At 59.1% G+C, this 22,836-nt stretch overlaps 1 protein-coding gene across 2 annotated transcripts in view; it reads right to left on the minus strand.

Moving 5' to 3' along the window:
• Positions 1–19,587, minus strand: part of ANGPT4 (angiopoietin 4) — a 31,605-nt gene extending 12,018 nt beyond the window's left edge. For both annotated transcript variants that reach the window (XM_066384177.1, XM_066384178.1), the window contains exons 1-4: positions 19,162–19,587; positions 5,940–6,095; positions 4,269–4,390; positions 1,067–1,299 (exon numbers count right to left, since the gene is read on the minus strand). In XM_066384177.1, the coding sequence (XP_066240274.1) occupies positions 1,067–1,299; positions 4,269–4,390; positions 5,940–6,095; positions 19,162–19,470 (820 nt within the window). In that variant the 5' untranslated portion in view covers positions 19,471–19,587. The remainder of the gene's footprint in view (positions 1–1,066; positions 1,300–4,268; positions 4,391–5,939; positions 6,096–19,161) is intronic.
• Positions 19,588–22,836: the final 3,249 nt, after the last annotated feature.

Raw genomic sequence — 22,836 nt, forward strand, 5'->3', positions numbered from 1 at the left:
CCCTCCGCTGTCCTCACATCGCTGCCAGCCACAGTACCTGGCACCCGACGCTCTTGCTAGATTTCTCGTGCTGTAAAGGCTTTCCAGTGGCGTGGCAGGAGGGACCTTTCCCTGGGTCTTTCTCGCCAAGCCATCCTCCTCTCCCTGGTTCCAGTCCAGCTTCCTAGAGCGGTCCTCCCCTGTTTACAGCCCCCACGGGCTCCCCGCTGCCCTCAGGCTAAAGTTCCCTTTCCTTAGCACAGCCTTTTAGGCCTTTGGTGGTCTGGAAAGTTCAGAAGCACTGCTAGCAGAGCATCGGGCACACAGTAGGCGGCACTCAACAAATATGCATTTCCCTCTCCTTCCCTCAGAGCCCCACAGATGGGGGGCGGGTGCAAGAGACGCAGGCCATGACTGGTGTTCACTGCTGTGTGCCCGGCACCCCGCGCCCCGGCCCGGCACACAGCGGGTGCTCAGGAAGTGTTTGCTGACTGACTGAAGCTGGGACCAGGAATGCCATGGCCACGCCCAGTGGGCCCCATTAGAAGGGGCCAGTGAGGAACGGGGAACAGGCCCATGCATTGTTCTTCCTCCTAAGTCAGGGACAGCGGTGCCTCCTCACTTCTGCTTGGCCCTCTTGGGCCCATGGGCAAGGGTATTAGGGTGAGAGGAGTCGTCCGGGGAGCTCTGAGTCCCACCTCCCCATTCTACAGGTAGGGAAACTGAGGTCCAGGGAAGGGTGGGGCAAGCCCAAGTAAGCGGGAATGGAGTATGGATCCTGGAGTCCAAAACTGTTAGTCTGAGCCGGCGGTGCTCTTGTTATTATCGTCATTAAACACATGGGGAAACTGAGGCCGAGAGAGGGGCAGGGGCATGCCCAAGGTTACCCAGAGGGAGAGGAGTCTGGTGGGTGCCTGTTAGGACTGCTGTCCCCAGTATTATTATGGTTTGTTGTTATTTCTATCTCACAAGTAGGGGCAGAGGGGTGGGGAGTGCTGACTTCCAGGCCGGGGAAAGGACCAGGAGGATAAGCCGAGTTCCCGTCCACGCCCCCCGGCCCTCCTCCCGCACCGGGCGCCCCGCTCACCCGGGCCCTGCGCCACCACGCGCACCAGGCGCTGCACCGACTCCAGCAGCCGGCGCTGCTGGCGCTGCAGGAGGCTGGAGTTGCTGCTGGCGGCGCGCAGGCTGCGCTCGAGGCCGGCGAGGGCGCCGTTCTGGCGGCTCAGCAGGCGCCGCAGCCGCTCCTTCTCCCCGCGGAGGCCGGCCAGCTCCGCCTGCTGCTGCGTCTCCAGGGCTTGCACGCGCGTCTCCAGCACGCTGCGGGGCGGGGCGGGGCGGGGCGCACAGCGGTGAGCGCGCCGTCTGCGCGGGGCAGCCACTCCTGAGCGCCTTCCTCGGAGTCCCCCGTGACTCCACGGTACAGACCAGCGCTGACACTCAGAGAGGTAGAGCGTCCAGCCAGGGTTACAAAGCCCGGAGGTCCACGGCACAGAATGAGGAGTGGAGCAAAGAAAGCCTCGGCCGGGGGAGTAAGATGGATTTGGTTCCAGTGGGGGAAAGAGGTGGGGGTGGGAGGAACGTGCCAGCAACCAGGTAGCCAGGATCAGGCCCCAAATCTGCTCGCCCTCGGATCCAGCTGCCCGCTCTCAGGAAATGCCATCCGGGGAGCAAGGGCAAGCATGCCCGTCGGGAGGGGACTGGTTCTGACAGAGTAAAACGAAATAGCCCAAATGCCCGACAGCCGAGCCTGGCCGCGTCTGTTCTGTTTGCTGTTCCTGTAAATATTCTGGAGCCACTAAGAGGAAAAAGGCAGGGCCGTTTGCACGGAATTGGAAAGATGCCCAGGACTTGGCGCGGGACGACCCTGGCGCACCAATGCCACTAGTCTAACTGCACATGCACGGGGATAAAAAGAGAGAAAGAAAAGGAAGTGTTAATGTTAATGGAGAGTGTTGCAGGTGAACTTACGGGAAAAGACGCCGAAATACCCGTGGAAGGATAGAGTGTGGTGCCCGTGTTGTAGGAAAAACAAACAAACAAACAAAAAAAAAACAGAAGAAAACCCCACTAAGTGCTGTTACTTGTGCAGAGCAGGTCTGAGTATCCGGATGGAGACTAGGGGAGAGGAGTGGGGGTGGGAGGGGGACGACAACTTTCCCTGTCATTGTATACAGGTCTCTATTGTCCGATGATATAAGGACGAGACATTTTTATAACGAGTTGAAAAGAGAGAGGGAGAGAGAGAGAGAGGGAGAGAGAGAGAGAATTTTTGAAACAGAAAGAGGCGTTTGACTCAGCTCGTCCCCGTTTGGCATTTTATCTCACAGATCTGCTCAAGGGCGCACAGCGAGACCCGGGATGAATGTTATCCAGCGCATTACTGGTTGCAACTGGAAAACAATTTGGGAGACAAGCTCGATAGGCATTCCCTGGGGCTGTGGGGACAGATGCAGGGACAGCCGGACAGCAAGCGTGCGGATGGGGAGGTGGACGGGCAAGCGTGTCATGCGCTTATATATAAGAAACATTTCCAGGATGACTGAAAACAAAGCAAACCCCCAAACCAAGCTGCCCACGAGTGGAATGCTGCATTTGCGTTTAAACAGGGCGAAACGGGACTATTCATACGTATTTATAAGAAACCGACATTATCAGCTTATGGAATGTCAGCTCTACTGGGGCAGGGATTTCCCCCTTTGTTCACTTCTGTAGCCCCTGTGTCTATAATAGTTCAAAAAAATACTGTGGGGCTCTGCCTGGCTGGATAGCTCTGTTGGTTGGAGCACTGTCCGGAAGCACAGAGGCTGCTGGTTTGACCCCTGGTCAGGGCACATGCAGGAACATATGTTCCTGCCTCTCTTTCTCTTTGTCTTTCCCTTCCTCTCCTACTAAAATCAATTTTAAAAAAATTGTTGGTTGAACAGATAAAAAGACACATAAGACACTAGAACAGCGGCGACCTCTGCTGTGGGTGGGGCAGGAGGGACAGTTTTTCTTCTATGAGCGGTTACACTGATCCATTCTCCAGACTAAAACGCTAAGTCCAAGCAGGGCAGAAGGAATTTCTCCCGGATCGCAAACTATGTCGCAGGAAGAGAGAGAATTTGGGCACAGTCAGATTCTCGAATTTTAGCCATTGCCACGGGGCGAGAGCTTACTGGTGACATCCATCTTCACTGATTTCTAGGCACCTGGTGCCCATTCAGAGTGATGTAAAGTGTCCCAGTCCTTGCCCTCCCCCACCTGGGGGCGGGAGAATAAGAACAAGAAGGTGACAGACTGTCATTAACTGCACAGATCAGAGGGAGCCAGGCCATCCTATGGCCTTATCTCGACCTGTGATGAGACAACAGGTCTGGCCTGCACCCAGCCCCGTGCTGCCTCTGCCTGTGGGTTTCGCCTCCTCCAGCATCCTGACCCTGGCAGATTCTGGAGCTGAAATTAGCCTCGGGGGTCTGCTTCCCTGCCTCAGCCACACCCCCCATGGCTCTCTTTCTCTGTGGGGTAAAGGCTGTTCCCCTCGCGCCTCTGTATTTGCTGATAAATGCAGGGACTCTCCACCCCCGGCAGACCAGGAACTGGTAACTGTGGCTGCTTCTGGGAAGGGAAGTTTGCGAATGAGATCAGATTTGTTTATTTACGAGTAAGTAAATCATTCAATTAAAATTTGCAGGGCAAATTGTGTGGTATGTAAATTGTAGCTCCATAAGGCTGCTAAACGTTTCTGAAGTACAAAAGTGGAGAAAGAAAAAGAAATAAAAAGGAAGGGAAGAAGAAAAGGAAGGCAGGGAGGGAAGGAGGAAAGGAGGGAGGGAGGGAGGGAGGGAGGGAGGGAGGGAGGGAGGGAGGAAGGAAGGAAGGAAGGAAGGAAGGAAGGAAGGAAGGAAGGAAGGAAGGAAGGAAGGAGAGAAAGAATCAGGATGTTCTGCGTTCCAGGAAGATGCCTGTTCCATGTCCCCACCCGGGGTTGGGTGACTAGGCTCTGCGCCTGCTGGGCCCCCAGCCCCGGCCTCAGCCAGCCTCCAAGTCCACCTTCCCTCTGAGCTTCGGCCTGGTCTCCGACCCTGATTTTCGTCCTTGCCCCTGCCCACGCCTAGTCCCAGCCCTAGCCCCCCGATGGTCCCTCACCCCAGTCCTAGTCCAGAGCCCTAGCTCTCTCTGCCGCCCCTGCCCTAGGCGCTACCCCAAGTCCAGCTTCCGGCCCAGCCCTGGCTCTCCCAGCCCGCCCCGCCCCTCCGCGTGGGCCCCTGCCCCTCTCCTGGGCCGGTGCCAGTGCCAGTGCCCACCTGTTGTGGCCCTGCAGCTGGTGGAGCTCGTGGCCCTGCAGCAACAGCTGCTTCTCCAGCTTGTTGGTGGACAGCGACGTCTCCAGCAGCTGGACCTCCATCCTTGACGTCTGGTTCAGCACCTGCCTCGGCGAGCGGGAGTGGGTGGGGGGCTGCGTCCTCCCCGCAGGAGGCCTGCCCACTGCCCAGCAGCCGTCCGCCCACCTGCCCGCGGCCTCTGCCATTGCAGACACCTGCTGGCCTGTTTCCACCCTCCCAGCAGCTAGTTCCTGTGGTTGTCCACTCATTCATTCATTCATCCATCCATTCACTCACTCACAGGCCAGAACTGAGCTTGTGGTCTGCTTCCTGAATTTGTTGTCCCCATCACTGCACATGGCCGTTCCGTTGCTCCATCTGCTCAGGCCCCAGGAAGAGTCACCCTTGACCCCTACATCTAATCCACCAGCAAGCAAGTCCCATCCGCTCTGTCTTCCAAATGGCTACCTGACCACTTCCCCCCTCCTCCATGGCCCCACGCTGGCCCTGGCCTCTGTCATCTCCCGCCCTGTGTCCTGTGCCAGTTTGCTCCTGGGGCTCTCTGTTCTCGCCCTTGTCCCCAACAGTCCATTCTTTCTGTGGCAGCCTTTTAAGATGTGGCCCCTCTGCTCAAAATCCTGCTGTGGCTCCCACCTCTTGATGTGGAAAAGCCCAGTCTTCACATGGCCTGCAAGGCCCTGTGATGCCATCCGCCCCTCTCACCTCTCTGACCTCTCCTGCCACACTAGCCTTCTTGGTGGTCCTGGAGCTTGCCAGCCCAGTCCCACCTCTGGGCCTTTGCACATGCTGGTCTCCCTGCCTGGACTGCTCTCCCAGTAAGGGCTCCAATCCCCCTCCTCAGTGGTGAACTTCCGGGCTACACTATCTAAAGGTACATTCCCTGCTGCTCTCGTCCGAGCTGTTGTCTCCTTAGCACCGTCGTCCTCTCATCCGTACATGTTCAGAGGCGGATTAAGGTCGGTTGAAGCCCTGGGCGCAGAAGAAAATGTTGGGCCCCTTACATTAGAAAAAAGTGTCAAGTTGAGGTTTTGCAGGGCCCTTCAGAAGTTGGGGCCCAGGGCGCATGCCCGGTGCACCCGCCGTTAAATCCGCCTCTGTTATGTTGTATGTTCTGTTTCTGTTCTTGAAACTTCTCAGAGAGCAAGCTCCGTGGGCCTCGGGATGCAGACCTGTGCTATTTATTTAGTGCTGTCAACTAGAAGCAGGTACCTGCAGCAGTGCCTGGCACGTAGTAGGGTTCAACCAACACGTGCCCGTTTCTTAGTCACCTGGTCACCCGTCCACTTAATCGTCCCCCTACACATGCAGCTGTCTCCTGTCTCGTCACTTGCCCCCTGAGGGCAGGGGGCTGGGCTGTCCCTCTTCATCCCAGTGCCCAGCACAGACCTGAGCATCGGAGTCACAGAGGCCAAGGAGCCAAACCCAGCATCACCCCCAGCACTCATGGCCTGGTGGGAGACAGTTTTATAACGGGGTCATTGGCAGGGACCCCAGTGGGGTACAGACCCAGAGGAGGCCCTGACGTTACCCAGGAACGGAAGTCAAGGCAAGATGACCGGGGCTGTGAGCCAGCCTGGTCGCCCCCCCACACACACACCGCCCCCGCCATGCCGCCCGCCCACCCTCTGGTACCTGAGCCTCCACGTCCGTCAGCTTGCGGGTCTGGGCGGTGGTCTGGTTCAGGAGGCTGGTGCCCAGCTCCAGGATGGTGGCCGTCTGGTTCTGGACCATGTGCTGTTGTACCTGCGCCAGCTCCGACCTCAGGTTCATCTGGATGTACCTTTCTAGCTGTGGAGAGACCGTGGGCTGAGGTTGTGGGCAGGGGCTGGGGATGGCTCCTGCCCCTTCCCTGTGTCCCCACGGAGGACACAGAACAGCCAGTGGAACTATTCCAGCAGCTTTCTCTGGGGCCTTTCTTCCTCCACCCTTGTCCCTCTCTCCCTACTCCGTCCTCCACTGGGCAGCCAGAGGGAGCCTGTCAGACCTAAGTCAAACCGCATTCTTCCTCGGCTCAAAACCCTCCTAGGCTTCCTATCTTCCTTGGAGGAAAGCCCAAAGTCTGCTATGACTGCAGCTTCCTGTACAACAAGGGTCCCCAAACTACGGCCCGCGGGCCGCATGCGGCCCCCTGAGGCCATTTATCCGGCCCCCACCGCACTTCCGGAAGGGGCACCTCTTTCATTGATGGTCAGTGAGAGGAGCATAGTCCCCATTGAAATATTGGTCAGTTTGTTGATTTAAATTTACTCGTTCTTTATTTTAAATATTGTATTTGTTCCCGTTCTGTTTTTTTTTACTCTAAAATAAGATCTGTGCAGTGTGCATAGGGATTTGTTCATAGTTTTCTTTATAGTCCGGCCCTCCAACGGTCTGAGGGACAGTGAACTGGCCCCCTGTGTAAAAAGTTTGGGGACCTCTGCTGTACAACACGGCCTCCCGCTGCCACTCTGATTTTCCCTTTTAGTCCTCTGTTCCTACTCCAGAAGCAGCAGCCTCTGTGATATCCCTTCAACACAGCAAGCACGTGCCTACCTCAGGGCCTTTGCACGTGCTGTTTCCTCTGCCTGGAAGCCCTCTCCCCATCATCCCCGTCAGCATGCCTCCATCCTTCATGTCATTTCAGGTCTCTTCTTACCACGTATCAATCTCTGACTTTACATTACATCTGTTGCCTGTGTTTCCCTTGGATTTGGATTGTCAGTCCCATGAAGTCAGGGACTTGGTCCCGCTCACTATTTTGCCTCCAGGTATATAGCACTATGCTTACCACACGCTGGGTGCTCAGTAAATATGACTTTCAATGGCTTGGTAGAAAAGGCGGAGCAGCAAGGGTCAGGGCACAGCCCCCAAAGTCATGCCCATTACCCAGCGTCCTAGGGGAGAGCCAGCAGCAGAGCATGTGGACACCTCTTGCCCAGTATAAGAGTTTGTAGGTCCATCTGCCAAACTGGACTTTCTTTTGTTTTCCTGGCTCTCCCATCTGCCAAACGGGGCAGATCAGGCCAGTCTCCAAGGGTTCTTCTCCCAGCCTGAAAGTTCTGGGATCCGACAAGGTCACAGGTATCGTGCATTTCTTTCGTGTGTGTGTGTGTGTGTGTGTGTGTGTGTGTGTGTGTGTGTGTGTTTCCGAAGTGAGAAGCGGGGAGGCAGTCAGACTTCCACATGTGGCTGACCGGGATCCACCCAGCATGCCCACCAGGGGGCAATGCTCTGCCCCTCTGGCTCGTTGCAGCCCAAGCCATTCATTCTAGCGCCTGAGGCGGAGGCCATGGAGCCATCCTCCGTGCTGGGCCAACTTTGCTCTAATGGAGCCTTGGCTGCGGGAGGGGAAGAGAGAGAGAGAGAAAGGAGAGGGGGAAGGGTGGAGAAGCAGATGGGTGCTTGTCCTGTGTGCCTTGACTGGGAATCGAACCCGGGACATCCACACGCCGGGCCGATGCTCTATCGCTGAGCCAACCGGCCAGGGCTCATTTATTTCTTTGACATGATGCTTTCCCCCCAAGAGCAGATGTCTGGCAGTGACGCCAGGATCAAGTTGCAAAGGAGGAGTGTTCTCAGGGCTCAGCGCCCCCCCTCCACTCCCTCTCCATTCTGCACACGGGCTGGCCTCTTGCCACCCCCCCCTTCCGCCTTCCAGCCTCCTTCCTCACTCTCTGCCTTGTCTACACGAGACCCCACAAGGCAGCTCCCGGGGTCCCTGGAAAGACTGGTTCTCCCCGGGGAGAGGTGGGGGCCAGGCTCTGGCTGCTTCCCCCTCCATCTCTTCTCCTCTCTCCCATCCCTCTCAGTCGGCTGTGCCCCTCCCTTCTTCCCCAGAGTGCTTTCTAGAAAGAGCCCATTCCATTGTAGTGCGGAGTCAAATCCTGAAGGGGGCGCGTGTGGGCGCAACGGCGGTGATCGGAACAGTGGTTCTCAGAGTGCGGTCCCTGGAGCCTCAGCACCAGGGAAGCTTGTTAGAAACGCACAATTCTCGGTCACGCCCCAGACCTCCTGAGTCAGAAACTCTGCGAAGGCCCCCGGCCACCTAGATGAATCTGATGCGCACTCAAGTGTGAGGACGCTGGGTGGAGAGGTCACAAAAGGGACTGAGGACCAGGGAGACAGGCACTTCTGAGCTTCTTGCGCTGTTTTGGCCACGCCTACTTCTGAGCTTCTCAAGTCTCTGTCCCGTTCCCCCCCCCCCTCCTTCCCCTGCCTCCTCAGGGCCCCTCCCACTGTCCCCTGCAACATGCTTCAATAGCTTCCATCTAAAAAATAAAGAAAAAAAATATCCGGCCCCAAAGACCCCTCCAGCTGTGCCTCCAATGTCTGCTTCCCCTCCATAATACCACCTCTCAGACAAACTGTCTCCACTTTCTCCATCCTCGCCCTTTAAACAATGTAACAACATTGTTGTGGTGTACTTCACACATACAAAAAAAAAAAAGGATAAAGAATTATATGATAAAAGCTGTGTAGTTAAACCACGCTCAAAAAAAATATATATATATAGGCCCTGGCCAGTTGGCTCAGCGGTAGAGCGTCAGCCTGGCGTGCGGGGGACCCGGGTTCGATTCCCGGCCAGGGCACATAGGAGAAGCGCCCATTTGCTTCTCCACCCCCCCCCCCTCCTTCCTCTCTGTCTCTCTCTTCCCCTCCCTCAGCCAAGGCTCCATTGGAGCAAAGATGGCCCGGGTGCTGGGGATGGCTCCTTGGCCTCTGCCCCAGGCACTAGAGTGGCTCTGGTCGCGGCAGAGCGATGCCCCGGAGGGGCAGAGCATCGCCCCCTGGTGGGCAAAGCGTCACCCCCTGGTGGGCGTGCCGGGTGGATCCCGGTCAGGCGCATGCGGGAGTCTGTCTGACTGTTTCTCCCCGTTTCCAGCTTCAGAAAAATACAAAAAAAAAAAAAAATTATATGATAAAAGCTGTGTAGTTAAACCATGCTCAAAAAAAAAAAAAAAAATATATGTAATTGATCCTGTTGAATCCTGTGCACCCCCCGCCCCGGCCTGTCTCCCCAGCACCACGGGAGCCCTTCACTCTTGAACGTGCTTTGTCCTGGCCTCCTCGACAAAGGCAGGGTCCGGGGACACTTCCCTGTTCTCATCCATTTCTCTATCTCAGCAGCAGTGAACTGAGACGACCACTCCCTTTTTCTGGAAGCACTTTCCCCTGGTTTTCCTCTTGTCCTCCCCTCCCCCCCCCCACCTCCTCTCTGCTTCCTCCTAAACCAGGCTCCTACACCTTGGGGGGGTCTCCGAGTCTCGTCCTGGGCCCTCCTGTCTCTGAACGTTCCCTCCCTAGGTCTAGGGTCTTTCATGGGGGGAACCACAAGGTCTGTGAAGAAAATTCAGCGGGTCCATGAATGTGGGCGACAAAAGAAATGTACATCTTTTATACAGTAACCTGTAATTAAAACTCGGTATGTCCTTCCGTTATGAGCACAGCCCACACACCATATACCACTGTGGGTTGACTTCATTACCGACAGAAATCATGCACAGTTTCATGTCACATAATAACACGTGTGTTACACAGTACGGCTCCGGAATCACGGCCATTCTCCAACCCGCCACTGGATGACGCTACAGCCAAGAGCACCAGACTTAAGTGTAACATTGTGATTCACAGTTGCAACCGCACTGGGTGTTCTGATGCTCTCATTTGATCAGTTGCATCGGGGCCCTGCAGCAGGTGCTCCTGTCGGTCCTAGGATGTCCATGCCCCCCTCCACGCGGATGACACCCCTCTGTCTCCCACCCAGACTTCTCCCCTGCATGTGCCCCCTACCCATTGTCCCACAGGGGTTCCCAACGAGCAGCTCAAGCCAAAGCACCCAGCGCGGAACGCCTGACCCCTCAGCTCCCACTACCCCCCCAGTCCCTGCATCCCCATCCCGCCCTCCCTGCGGCTTCCCCCTCTCAGTAAATGGCCCCTACCAGGCCTTACGCCCCACACCCGGACCTCACCCTGGACTCTTCTTTCTCTCACCTGCCCTACTCCATCCACCAGCGAGTTCTGGCCACTGCGATCACAGAGCAGGTTTTGAGTTGGTTCATTTCCCTCTGCCTCCATCAAGCCAGGCTACCTTCATCTCCACGGGTCAGAACCTCCTGCCCGCCCCACCCACCACACCTGTTAGCCCCCCAGGGCTCTAACCTGTGGCTGGCAGGGCGCACCACGGTGGGTGAGGGGGAGCAGGGCCACACTGAGGCCGCTCTGGGACTTCCCCATGAGGCACGCACCTCCTGGGACCTGGTTTAGGATGCAGACTCCCTAGGCCCCGAGCTTCGGCTCCACGCTGTCAAACAGCGGGTTCGTTCCTGCCACAAGGCCTTCCGGGGCAGATGGACAAACTCAGGTCCAGAAGGTTTGCCCAAGGTCACGACGTGGTGGGTGGGCTAGGTTCTGAGACTCCTGGCTCGGGGGGCTTCCTCGAGGGTCTGCAGGGCTGGGCGGGACCTCGGGGTAGCTTGGAGGGGGGTCATCTTGAGTGACAGCAGTTCCTTTGGTTCCCTCCTCGGTCTCTCACTGGTCCTTGGGCGGCCAGTGGCTGGCGGGACCAAGGCCACCCGCAGCTGGGGCTCATCACCCTAGTTGCCAAACCCGCCCGCCCACCGCATGAGCTCTGGGATGGGTAATCCAGGCCAGATGGGCCCAGTGTGGCCAAGGTGGGGCCCTGGGGACTGATGTCAGCCTGTGTGGTGGGGGTCTGGACCAGGGCGCAGGAGCCAGCGGAAGCCCCGTGGGGACACCCACACAGGGCGGGGTGCCACAGCCTCCCCTGCCCCCACCCTAGGACCTGCGCCTTCTCTGTCCGTCCTCATGTTGGCCAGTTTTTAGGGCTGAGATGGAGAATGGGGGCCTGGACTCCCAGCACCCTTCCAGCCTGCAAAGAGGCTGACCTTTGGCCCTTGGGCTACTCTCCCCCTCCCCCCCTTGGCCTTGGGCTTGAGTTCTGACTCTGTCCCACTGCAGCTGGGGGCCTCTAGTAGTTGAGAGCTATGTTTCTCTGAGCTCACTTTTTCAGTGGGTGACATGGGACAGTCAATCCTGCTCCTTGTTGAGGAGAAGGCATTGGAAAGGGCTTTGAGGAGAGGGAGGGAGCTTTGACAGGATCGGGGGGAGCAGACAGGTATTTCCGGAAAGACAGCCAGGTGAGCATCTGTGAACAAGCCAGCGACCTGAGTGGCCAAGGAGGTCTTCTGGAGCCTTCTTATCTCCTGCATTGTTTAAATAACAAAGAAGACTTCCACTAGGGATCAGATCAACAATTCTGGTCCCTCCGCCCAATGGCCTCCACTCAGCACTGTGAAGGAACCCTCAACCTGAATGACTCTCAGGTGTTTATTTATTTATTTATTATTTTTTTTCTTTTTCTGTCTTTTTCTGAAGCCGGAAACGGGAAGAGACAGTCAGACTCCCGCATGCGCCCGACCGGGATCCACCCGGCATGCCCACCAGGGGGCGGGCGATGCTCTGCCCACCAGGGGGCGATGCTCTGCCCCTCTGGGCGTCACTCTGCTGCGACCAGAGCCACTCTAGCGCCTGGGGCAGAGGCCGAGGAGCCATCCCCAGCACCCGGGCCATCTTTGCTCCAGTGGAGCCTTGGCTGCGGGAGGGGAAGAGAGAGACAGAGAGGAAGGAGAGGGGGAGGGGTGGAGAAGCAGATGGGCGCTTCTCCTGTGTGCCCTGGCCGGGAATTGAACCCGGGACTTCTGCACGCCAGGCCGACGCTCTACCACTGAGCCAACTGGCCAGGGCCCTCTCAAGTGTTTAAATGCCAGACGCAGAAGGTTACTTGCTGTTTGATTCATTCCTATGACTTTCTGGAAAAGTCAGAGTCCACTGCCAGGGGCTCGAAGCGTGAGGGCAAGGACGGACCACAAAAGGGACGCAAGAACTTTCTGGAGTTAGGCCACGTCTATATCACGATTGTGGACTATACACGTTTGTCAGAACTCCTAGGACTATATGTTACAAGGGTGAATTTCACTGTGTGGAGAATAAAATACTATAAAAACCAAACCCACCCAACAAAGGTTCTTTCCAGACGCCCCAGGTATAAATACATATCGTCATAATAAATGCGTGTCCTCAAAGAACTCCCTCACCCTGCGTTTCATGCATGGACTCGCCCCTCCCCCGGGATTATTTCTTGAGCGTCTACTACATGCTGGGCGCTTTCCTGGGTACCAGGAAATTGGGACAGAACAGAATTGACAGGTTATCTGATTCCAGGGTGTCCCACTAAATCCATCCATTAAATTCCAACAGTGATGAGAGCTCGGAAGAAAGTAAGATGGGGTCATGATCGGGGTCCGGGGCAAGTTCAGCCCGAGGGGCAGGGGGGCCCTAGCTGAGAGGGGGGGTGTCGGAGCCGAGCCTGGTGAGAAGGGGCCAGCCAGGGGAAGTCGGGAAGGAGGGAGGGGACTCTGGACAGACAGACAGACGGACGGAGGGAGAGACGAGTGCGGAGGCCTGAGGTGGGAGGGCGTCTGCAGTGGGAGACTCTGACCTCACCCCTCCTGGCCGTGTGGCCTTGGGTGAGTCACGTCACCACCTGGTGCCTCAGTTTCCCCGTCCGTTAGTGGGCGGGTGCTCTTGCTTCATAGGCTTGTGGTGAGAATCAATTGCAGTAATTCTCTCAAGCGCGGGTCAGCGCCGAGCACGCATTTAGTGCCTAGTCGGTGCCCCGTTATCTTTCTTTATCCCACGTGCTCTCTGGGAGGCAGGGAGGGTTTCCGGCTCCGCTTTGCAGAAGGAACAGATGACACAGGTGGCTGGCTGCCCCGGGACCCCACCGCCGGTCAGTAGCCCCCACTGGGATGACCTGCTGACCGCAGCTCGGCCTGCCTCAGCTCCCACAGAGGGTTCCCGGGGTCCATTCCAGACATTTCCGAGCTGGCTCCGCGGTTAAGCAAACGCTCCGAGGCCAGAGGCACAGGCTGGGGGGGGGGGGGCAGACCTCGGGCCTGTTTTCTCACATTTCCTGCCCAAGGAGAAGAGAGGGAAGGGTCTGGACACCCCGCCAGCCGAGCCCAGGACCTAGAGGGAAAGCCGGAAACACAGGGCCCTGCTCCCAGGGGATGGCCGGGACCAGCCGCTTGCACAAATAAACCCGTCCCTCTGGGGAAAGCCGAGTGTGCCTCCCACCACAGGCCATCGCCAGGCTGAGGGCGTCTGTGCCAGTCTTTCTAGGCTCCCTTCTTGGTAAAATAACCTTATTCCTCCAAGAAACAGATGCTGTCTCCTCCACCCCAACCCCCAGCCCCAGACAGAAAGCAGCTAGCCGTAAGGTTAGGAAATCAAACCCCGGGAGATTTGGTTCGACAACCGAGATTTATTTCTTGTTTGGATAACCCAGGGCTGGAAATGCCAAGAATTTACGGGCAGCGTGGGGAGGCCGGGGCAGGGAGGGAGGGTCTTCGGCTGGGCCAGGGCCCCCACGCCCCCCACGCTGCCTTCTGCTGGACGAGTTTTAGGCCCACGGCCACCCAGGCGAGGCCTAGCGACCGCCAGGCTGAGGGGCTGAGTTATTCTGAGGCTTGATGTCAGGGACCCGGAGCACACAGCAGAGCTAGGGGCAGTGCCAGGTCTGAGGCTTGATGTCAGGGACCCGGAGCACACAGCAGAGCTAGGGGCAGTGCCAGGTCTGAGGCTTGATGTCAGGGACCCGGAGCACACAGCAGAGCTAGGGGCAGTGCCAGGTCTGAGGCTCCTGCCCAGCCCCTGAGGGCTCCCCCTGGGCTTTGGGAGCGGGGGGGGGGGGGAGAAAGAGCCCCCCCCGCAGAGCAGCCTGGCTGAGGGGTAGGCACTGGCCATCAGCCGGTGTGTCCTCCACTGTGAACAGAGCGTGTAGACACCTGGGGAGGTAGAGGTGGCTGTGGGGAGCAGGTTGCCTAGTGGCTAGAGGGGAACCTGAGAGACTTGGGGAGATGCCAGCCAGACAGGAGAGAGAATCAGAGAGTGACAGTGACACATACACAGAAGACCAAGGGGCCGCTGTGACAGCCCCAGGAGGGAACCGTAAGAGGCAGAGAGACACAGAGATAAAAACAGAGAGGCAGAGACAGACAGTGGCGTGGGCACAGAGGGCCAGCCGGTAGTGGTACCGGTACCAGTACCAGCACTGGCACGGGTGAGAAAGTGGAGGGACCCACAGTGTCGGGGTTCGGAGTCTGTCCTGCCCTGGGGCCCCCGAGACTCAGAGGATGGTGTGCTGCCCTTGGGTGCTGAGGGTGGACCAGGAGCCTGGGGGGCTGTGTCACCTGCAGAGTGGGCCCCTGGGGGGGGGCACTTCCCGGCTGGGATGGCTGGGGTCCCTGGGGGTGGGGGGTGACAGAGATCAGCGTGCACCTCCACTGGACACATGCTGGGGGCAGATGCTTCCCCAGCTCCGCCACTCCTGACCCACATGGCGTGCCTCTCCGACGAGGCACCGGGGGAAGGGCCCGCGCTGGGTCCCGGAGCGAGTCTTTGGCGAGACCGCAGGAGGCCACGTGGCTAACCACTGCGCCACCCCGCTCCGCGAGGGAAGCCTGCTCTCTGGCTGGCTCGGTCGTTCACCCCCTCCACATTCCTGCCTGCTGCCAGGAGCTGATGTGCGGCCCACCAACCGTCCGGACATGAGTCACGGTGGCTGGAGCTTTCCAGAGGAGGAGGAGGAGGAGGAGGAGGAGGAGAGAGAGAGAGGTGGAAGGAAGGTGAGCCCAGCAGAAGGAAGGGAAGGGGGAGGGGTTGGTGGGAGGGGAGTGGGAGCAAAGGCAGGGTGCACGCCCCCCTGCCCACCTTTTGCACACCTGAGCACAGGGCAGAAGGGCCCCAGAAAGCTGCATGCTGGGAGCAGGGTGGGTATGGGGGATGCCAGAATGCTCAGGCGGGAGGGGGCCCCCACCGTCTCTCTCTCTCTCTCTCTCTCTCTCTCTCTCTCTCAGACCATGCCCCCCCCCGCCCTGAGGGGGCCTCCACCGTCTCTCTCTCTCTCTCTCTCTCTCAGACCGTGCCCCCCCCCGCCCTGAGGGGGCCTCCACCGTCTCTCTCTCTCTCTCTCTCTCTCTCTCTCTCAGACCGTGCCCCCCCCGCCCTGAGGGGGCATCCACCGTCTCTCTCTCTCTCTCTCTCTCTCTCTCTCTCTCAGACCGTGCCCCCCCCACCCTGAGGGGGCATCCACCGTGTGTGTGTGTGTGTGTGTGTCTCTCTCTCTCTCTCTCTCTCTCTCTCAGACCGTGCCCCCCCCCGCCCTGAGGGGGCATCCACCGTGTGTGTGTGTGTCTCTCTCTCTCTCTCAGACCGTGCCCCCCCCGCCCTGAGGGGGCATCCACTGTGTGTGTGTGTGTGTGTGTGTGTGTGTCTCTCTCTCTCTCTCTCTCTCTCAGACTGTGCCCCCCCCCGCCCTGAGGTGGCATCCACTGTGTGTGTGTGTGTGTGTGTGTCTCTCTCTCTCTCTCTCAGATCGTGCCCCCCCCCGCCCTGAGGTGGCATCCACTGTGTGTGTGTGTGTGTGTCTCTCTCTCTCTCTCTCTCTCAGATCGTGCCTCCCCCCGCCCTGAGGGGGCATCCACCGTGTGTCTCTCTCTCTCTCTCTCTCAGACCGTGCCTCTCCCCCCGTGCCTCCAGAAGGGACCTGGAGTGTAGAGGAAGAGTCATGGGTGGTTTTCCTGCTGTGTGAGTGGCAGGTCCCTTCCCTTCCTTGGCCTCAGTGTCCTCACCTGAACAGGGGGCCACTGAGAGCACCCCACACCCACCCAGTGAGCAGAATTTTGCTGGGTGCTGGGCCTGGGGAGGCAGGTTACCTCCTGTCACCCCTGGTCACCCCTGGTGGCCATGGTGATGATGATGATGATGATGATGATGATGATGATGCTACTAGACAAGGCTATTTTGAAACTCATTTTTGGTGGGGTTTTTTTTGGCCTCTTCTGGGATGTTACAACAGAAGCCAAAAAGGGACGTTGGAGTTTCAAGGACTCTGGACAGAAGGAATGCACAAGAGATGATCCAGAGGATGGTCCCGACCGCCGCCACAGAAGGTCGCGGGCGTCCCTGGTTGGGGCCAGGGCGAGGGGCAGGGCGAGGGACGGCTGTTCCAATGCTGCCCATCCCTGAGCCAGGCGTCCAGTGTCTCAACTGAGGGGAGGAAGGGCCCGGGAGGGGTGGGACCCATGTTTCTGTTTCCAGGGAGCGCCCCCTACCGGCAACAGCCAACATTGACTGAGAGGCTGCTCCATGCCAGGCTCCGGGCCGAGGACTTCCTGTGCCTCGTCCGGTTAAATCCGCATGGTGGCAGTTAGTGTTGTCACCCCACTTTGTGGGTGGAGAAGCCAAGGGTGGACACACGGGAAGGGACGGTCGGTTTAAGGAGGTTGAGGGGTTGCGGAGGGTGGGGCTCACAGCCTCGGAGGGAAGAGCGGCCGTGGGCCCTGGAGGAGCCCGGTCTCTGAGCCCGGGAGGCCCTGGGGACCGGAGGGCACTTCTCTCCCCCCCCCACCTCCGCTGTCCCCCCCCCATTGTTCCAGGGAAAGAATGAGAATGGGGTGGGGATCACCATAGAGGCTTGAGGAGGGTGAGGTTTGGAACCACCCTTATGGGATGGGACTGGGGACAGGTGCCCAAAGGGACACACACAGATTTCAGGGGACAGGTGCCCGAAGGGACACACACAGATTGCAGGGTGGCGTGGGCCCTCACTGGGTCAGCTCCAGCGTGTGAAGACAAGCGCTCCCTGGAGGGGGACCTGGGGGAGGGGGATGGTAGAGGCTGGAAGTGTCGTAGGGTCGGTGGTGGGAGGGCAGGTGCACAGAGGACCACGGAAAAAGGTAAGCGAGGGTAAGCGAGGGCCGAGGAGACAGGCAGACGGTCTGGGCAGGAACGAAACCGGAGGTTAAGTGTGCGTGTGCCCGGATGTGTACAGCAGTGCCTGCACTAAGCAGGCTGTTAGCTGTGTAAGGTGTGGGGGAAGCCGTGGGCCTCGAGAATGGGTCAGCCCAGGGCGTGGGCAAAGGCCGCCCTTTGGGAAAAAGGAGGAAGCTACCAGAACTCCAGTTCACACGATTTCACGTGCTATCTTCTTAATGTTCAGTTTTGTTTGTGTCATGCCCTGTACATATTATCTTGATATGGCTGCAGACGCATACGTATAAAATACAGATGGGGGAGCAAACGCTGTGGCTCGGACACGTGAGTAAACCATTCGGACACCGTGGGGTAAGGGGGCCCATTCCTTGGGAGGCACCTGGGGAGCATTCTCGCCTCCTCTGCGCGCGCCTTGGTCTGGAAGCCGCGGTCTGCCCTTTAATACACTGGAAAGCTCCGAGAGTCGGTTTACTCCCCTCCATCCCCCCCTGTCGATGGGACTGACCCGGGGCCTGGGGCCTGGGGCCTGCTCGCTCCCTCCGTGCCTGGGGCCTGGGGCCTGGGGTCTGCTCGCTCCCTCGGTGCCTGGGGCCTGGGGCCTGCTCGCTCCCTCGGGGCCTGGGGCCTGCTCGCTCCCTCGGGGCCTGGGGCCTGGGGCCTGCTCGCTCCCTCGGGGCCTGGGGCCTGGGGCCTGCTCGCTCCCTCGGGGCCTGGGGCCTGCTCGCTCCCTCGGGGCCTGGGGCCTGGGGCCTGCTCGCTCCCTCGGGGCCTGGGGCCTGGGGCCTGCTCGCTCCCTCGGGGCCTGGGGCCTGGGGCCTGCTCGCTCCCTTGGGAACTCCTACTCAGGGGACCCGGCAGCATGCCCCTCCTGCCCGAGCACCCACCCCAGGGCCGCGCCTGCCTCCTCCACCTCTGGACCTCAGTGCCCCGCCGAGGGCCTGGCGCATAGTAGGTGCTCGGAGTGCTTGTTAAATCAGCGAGGACGGGAGATCCGAGAGTTGCTCCTGCCTTGGGCCACGACGGGGGGTGGGGAGGTGGGGGGTGTCCTCATCTCCTTGACCTCTCCCACCCCATAGCCCCTCCATCAGCACAGCCCCTTCCTCCTCCTTCGGAATATACCGGAACCTGACGATGACACCTATTTCCCAGCCAGCCCCCCTGCCGCGGCAGCCTCCTCCTTGGGCCTCAAACCTTCACCCTGTCCCCTTCGGTCTGTCCATTCAGACCGATTCAGGTTTGTCTCTCCCGGCTCAGAACTAGGCTCCCGTGATGCTCGGGCCAAGAGCCAGAGTCCTTCCGGAGGCCCTCACGGCCCAACGGGGCTGGCTCTCCCCTCCGCTCCCCTCTCAGGTCTCGTCCCTCAGCCCGTGGTCCCCCTCCCTCTCTGCTCCGGCCACCCTGGCCAGCCTGCTGTTCCCCAGGCACCCCGACAGCATCCCCACCTCCCCACCTTTGCACCTGCGGACCCCTTTGTCATAAGGGCCTGCCCCCAGACACCTGTGTGGGCTGTTCCTTCAGGTCACTTGTTCTCAGAGTTCACACGTCACCTCCCCTCGACTGCTCTGACCTTAAACAACCACCCTGGTCACTTCTTGCCTCTTCCCCTCCTTCATTTTGCTTCACCATCTGACAGAGTAGATTTTTACTGTTCATCTCTTTATGCCTCTTGTCCCCCTTGGTCCAGAAGGGGACGTACGGTTCATTTGCTGTTGTATCCGCCCAGCACCTAGGAAGTGCCCGCCCCACAGTGGTAGCTCTCCACCACTTTCTATCGGGCGAATGAATGAATGGCAGTTAGGGGCTCAGGTTTCCGGAGCGGACCCTGCCCGGTCTTGCTGTGTGGCCTTCGGCCCATCCCTGCCCTCTCTGGGCCTCGTTGTCTCAATCTGTACAATTCAGAGACAAGAGTCCCGGCAGCCTGGCCCCTGTGCCCCCGGAAGGCCTCTGGGGCGGGTGCTCCAGCTGCCAGTCGCCGCCGCCGCCGCCGCCGCCGCCACCCCCTCCGCGGGCCCGGCCATACCTTCTGCAGCCATTGCGTGTTGTTCTCCAGAACCTTCTCCAGCTGTCGCACCCGCTGGGCAGACCACTCCCCGAGGTTCAGCGCCGTGGCTGGCGAGTCCCTCTGGAGGCTGTTGGAGCCCCGGAAGGTCTCGGGCCCCGGAGGGCAGGGTTCGGGCTCGGGCAGCACGAAGGTGTAGCTGCACTGGCCCTGCTGGACCCGGTGCGCCCGGCGGCGCCCTGCGGCCTCCTGCCCCCTCCGCTGGGCCGCAGTCATGGTGGCCGCCGTGAGGAGGAGGCCAGCCAGCAGCATGGCTGGCCAGGAGAGCATCCAAAGACGTGACGACGACGACGACAGGGAAGGGTGTGCGGTCAGAGTCCCCCGGGGCCACGCTCCGCGCCCAGGAGGTACCCGCTGTGGCCAACAGCGGACAGGTTCGCCCGCAGAGCGGCTGCAGCTGCGAACCCCTGTCTGGCTGGGCTCCACCCGGACGGCTATTTATACTTGCTCCAGATGCCACAGCTGCTCCGCTCCGCCCACCGCCTCCCTCCCGCTCCCACACTCGCCCTCACCTCCATTCTTCCCCCTTTCCCTTCCTTCCTCCTCACTGGCCCTCTCCCGACCCTGGACCCTGTCTATGCACCGTCCCAGCTCTGCCTGCGGGGCCCTCAGAGCCCTCTTCCTACCCAGCGGGGGCCTGGCCGCCCTGCCGGGGCGCAGGAAAGACAACAGCACACACACGCGTGTGCACACACACACACACGCATGCACATGTGTGCACACACGCAGACTCAAACCCACGCAGACACCAAACCCCCGACGCCTGCCGTGCCTGCTTCAGAAAACCAAAAGCCGCTGAACTCTCTCTTCCTGTCTCTGTCTCTCTCTCCAGCCTCCCCCTCCCCCGTAAGGCTGGAATCTCAGATTTCAGTCTCCCCCCACCCCTAAGCCTGCCCTCTCCCCCCCCCCCCCAGCTCGGTCCTGCGCTGGCTGTGTTAGCACTTGGAACACAAGTGAAGTGACCCCGGAGAGAGCGAAGGGAGGGGCCGAGGGGTGAGGCTGCCGGACACAGCAAGTCCTCGCAGGGCTGGTGGAGCGGACCCTTCGCTGGGCAGCTGGCTGTGTCCTCCCTTCTCCCTTGGGCCTCAGGGGATGTTGTGCCCTGAGGTGGCCCTGGCTCAGTTCCTGGGACAGTGCTGAGATGTTGTCCCGTCCTGGGCCAGACTGCTCTGGGGCCGCCCGTGGCTGGACTGGAGGGCGGAGGTAGCCGGTGGGGAGAGGGGCCTGGGGTGCCTCCCTGGAGACCTGGGCGGCTGGCTCTGAAGCCCATTCTGCAGCCGCTGGCCCCTGAGACCTCGGCGGGCAGCCTCACCTTGCTGGGCCTCCATATCCTGACCTATCAGCTGGGGAAGCCCCGCTTCTCCCACACGAGGCATGTGTGTGAGTCCTCAGCACGGGGACTGAGGACCCGTTGACCCGTCTGCTGCTCCAGAGCCTGACTCCACGACTTGTCAGCTGTTTGACTTTGGGCAAGTCACTCAACCTCTCTGTGCTTCCTGTTTCCTCTTAACAAACCAAGGAAAATCCAGGCAGGGGTGGACAAAAAGTATGGTCACAGTTGTGAGGCCACGACACACAGAGTTCATGAAGCCACTGTCGTCATCCCAACCCGCTTGTCTTTCTTTCCGCACGAACAACTGTGAAGCGACTTTGGCCCGCCCCGCTAGGCGCCGTCCACTTCACAGGGTGTGACATGAAAAGTAAGCGAGTTAGGGCAGTGCTGGTTCAGGGCGAGCACCATATAATCCATTTAAATCGTTGTCCGTGTCCTAGTTATTCTCAGCCTCCCCTCCCCCCCACACACACCCACTGGAACGTTCGCCCCGTGAGGGCAAGGACTGGGGGGCCGTGCCTGCTGGGCAGCAGATACCCGGAGTCGGGGGCGGCTCTCCCGGGTGGGCTGCCCGCTGGCTTTCTCTGCTTTTTTTCCCCTGAGTGAGGGCAGATCCGGCTGTTGGGTATTGTTTTTTCCTTTTGTTCTCCCAAATCCTGTCAGGAGAGTCGAGCAGGGCAGGCAGCTGGGGACAGTGGCTGACGGGGGGCTCATCCGGAGGACGGAGGACATTCCACCAGGTGTGTGGGGGGCTCTGGCAGGAACAGGAAAGGCGGCCGGTTATCAGGCACCAGCACGCACTGAGCTTCCCGTGTACCGAGGGCCCCACGCTCGCACCGGCCTCGACTGTCGGGGGTCGCACTGCCTCCGACCCTGCGTGCGAGGCCAGTGTCGTTATCCTCCCATTAGACGGAGGGAAAAACTGAGCCCCGGAGGAGGAAAGGGATTGCCGTAAGGTCGCCCAGCCTGGAGTTGCTGGGGAAGGAGGACAAGCTGAGCCTCCAGGCTGGCCTCAGAGCCCCACCGCCGTCTTTGCGCTTACCCTCCCTGGGCGGCGGGCAAGGATGGGGGGCGGGGGCGGAGCCTCAGTCTCCGCATCTGTGCACTAGAGAGAGTATTAAACCTCCTCGTGGGCCATCAAGATGACGAAGGGAAGCTCCTGGCCCAGGCAAGGCATTTAATCTTATTGATGGAAAGAATGAATGAATGAAATCTAAATTTCTTCCCTGCAGAGGTTCAAATAGACGGGGGTCCTGAAATTACCCTAGGTTCTCTCTGTGTAAAAGAGGAAACAGAATTACCTGTCCACAGAGGAAATGTAGACAGGGTCAAAAGGAGAGTTCCAGAAAGCCTGGAAGATGACCCTGCCAACCTCTGTACTTTCCTTGCAGCACCCTCTGCTCACCTCAGGACCTTTGCACGTGCTGCTTTCGCTTGTTCAGAGCACTATTGTCTACACATACTCACCTTCAGTTTTCATCAGTTTCCCAGTTACTGTGGCTGCCAACAAATTACCCTGACGTTTCCTAATGGCTTAAAGCCAAAAGAACCATTTATTATCTCTCGGGGTTTCTATGGATCCGGAATTTGGGGCAGCTCAGCTGGGCGGTCTGCACGCATTGCTCATGGGATCGCAGTCAGATGGTGGCTGAGCTAGGGTCATGTTGAAGGCTTCTTCAACTCACCTGTCAGCAACTGAGCATCCCCCCGCCCCGGCCCAGGTGCACATCCTCAGAGAACCAGGTGGGAATTATAGCACCTCTTATAACCTAGCCTCAGAAGTCAGTCAGTGGAATTTCTACCACATTCCGTTGATTGGAGGGGGGGTCTTCCCAGGCTCGAGGCTGGGGACATAGACCCCACCTCCTTATGGAAAGGTGACATTGTCACAAGAAGACCATGCAGGAGAGGAAGCCCATTCTGCAGCCGCTGTGGCATCTCTGGGAAATGCTACAGGCAGAAGAATTTCTTTTCATCTTTTTTTTTTTTTTCCAGCTTAAATGTTACTGACACATACCTGCACGGGCCCCTTAGCCCTGTTCAAACTTTAAATCAGACCCCCCCCCCCCATAGTCCTACCCCTTTATCTGAACCCTTCCTTCTCAAGGGGCTAAGCAGTTAACTGCTTGTGTAGTTACTCATCTCTCTCCGTCCTCAGCATTTGATACATGTATATAGTATGCTCTCAGTAAATACCTGCCGAATGAATGAATAAATGAATGAAGAAATACAATGATTGAGCCAGGTTCTCCCTGACAGGAGATGGGGACTGGGAGGGGCACGGTGGAGCCACCATGGGCTAA

This window comes from Saccopteryx leptura, chromosome 5 (genome assembly GCF_036850995.1).
Source record: "Saccopteryx leptura isolate mSacLep1 chromosome 5, mSacLep1_pri_phased_curated, whole genome shotgun sequence".
NCBI classification, from domain to species: domain Eukaryota; kingdom Metazoa; phylum Chordata; class Mammalia; order Chiroptera; family Emballonuridae; genus Saccopteryx; species Saccopteryx leptura.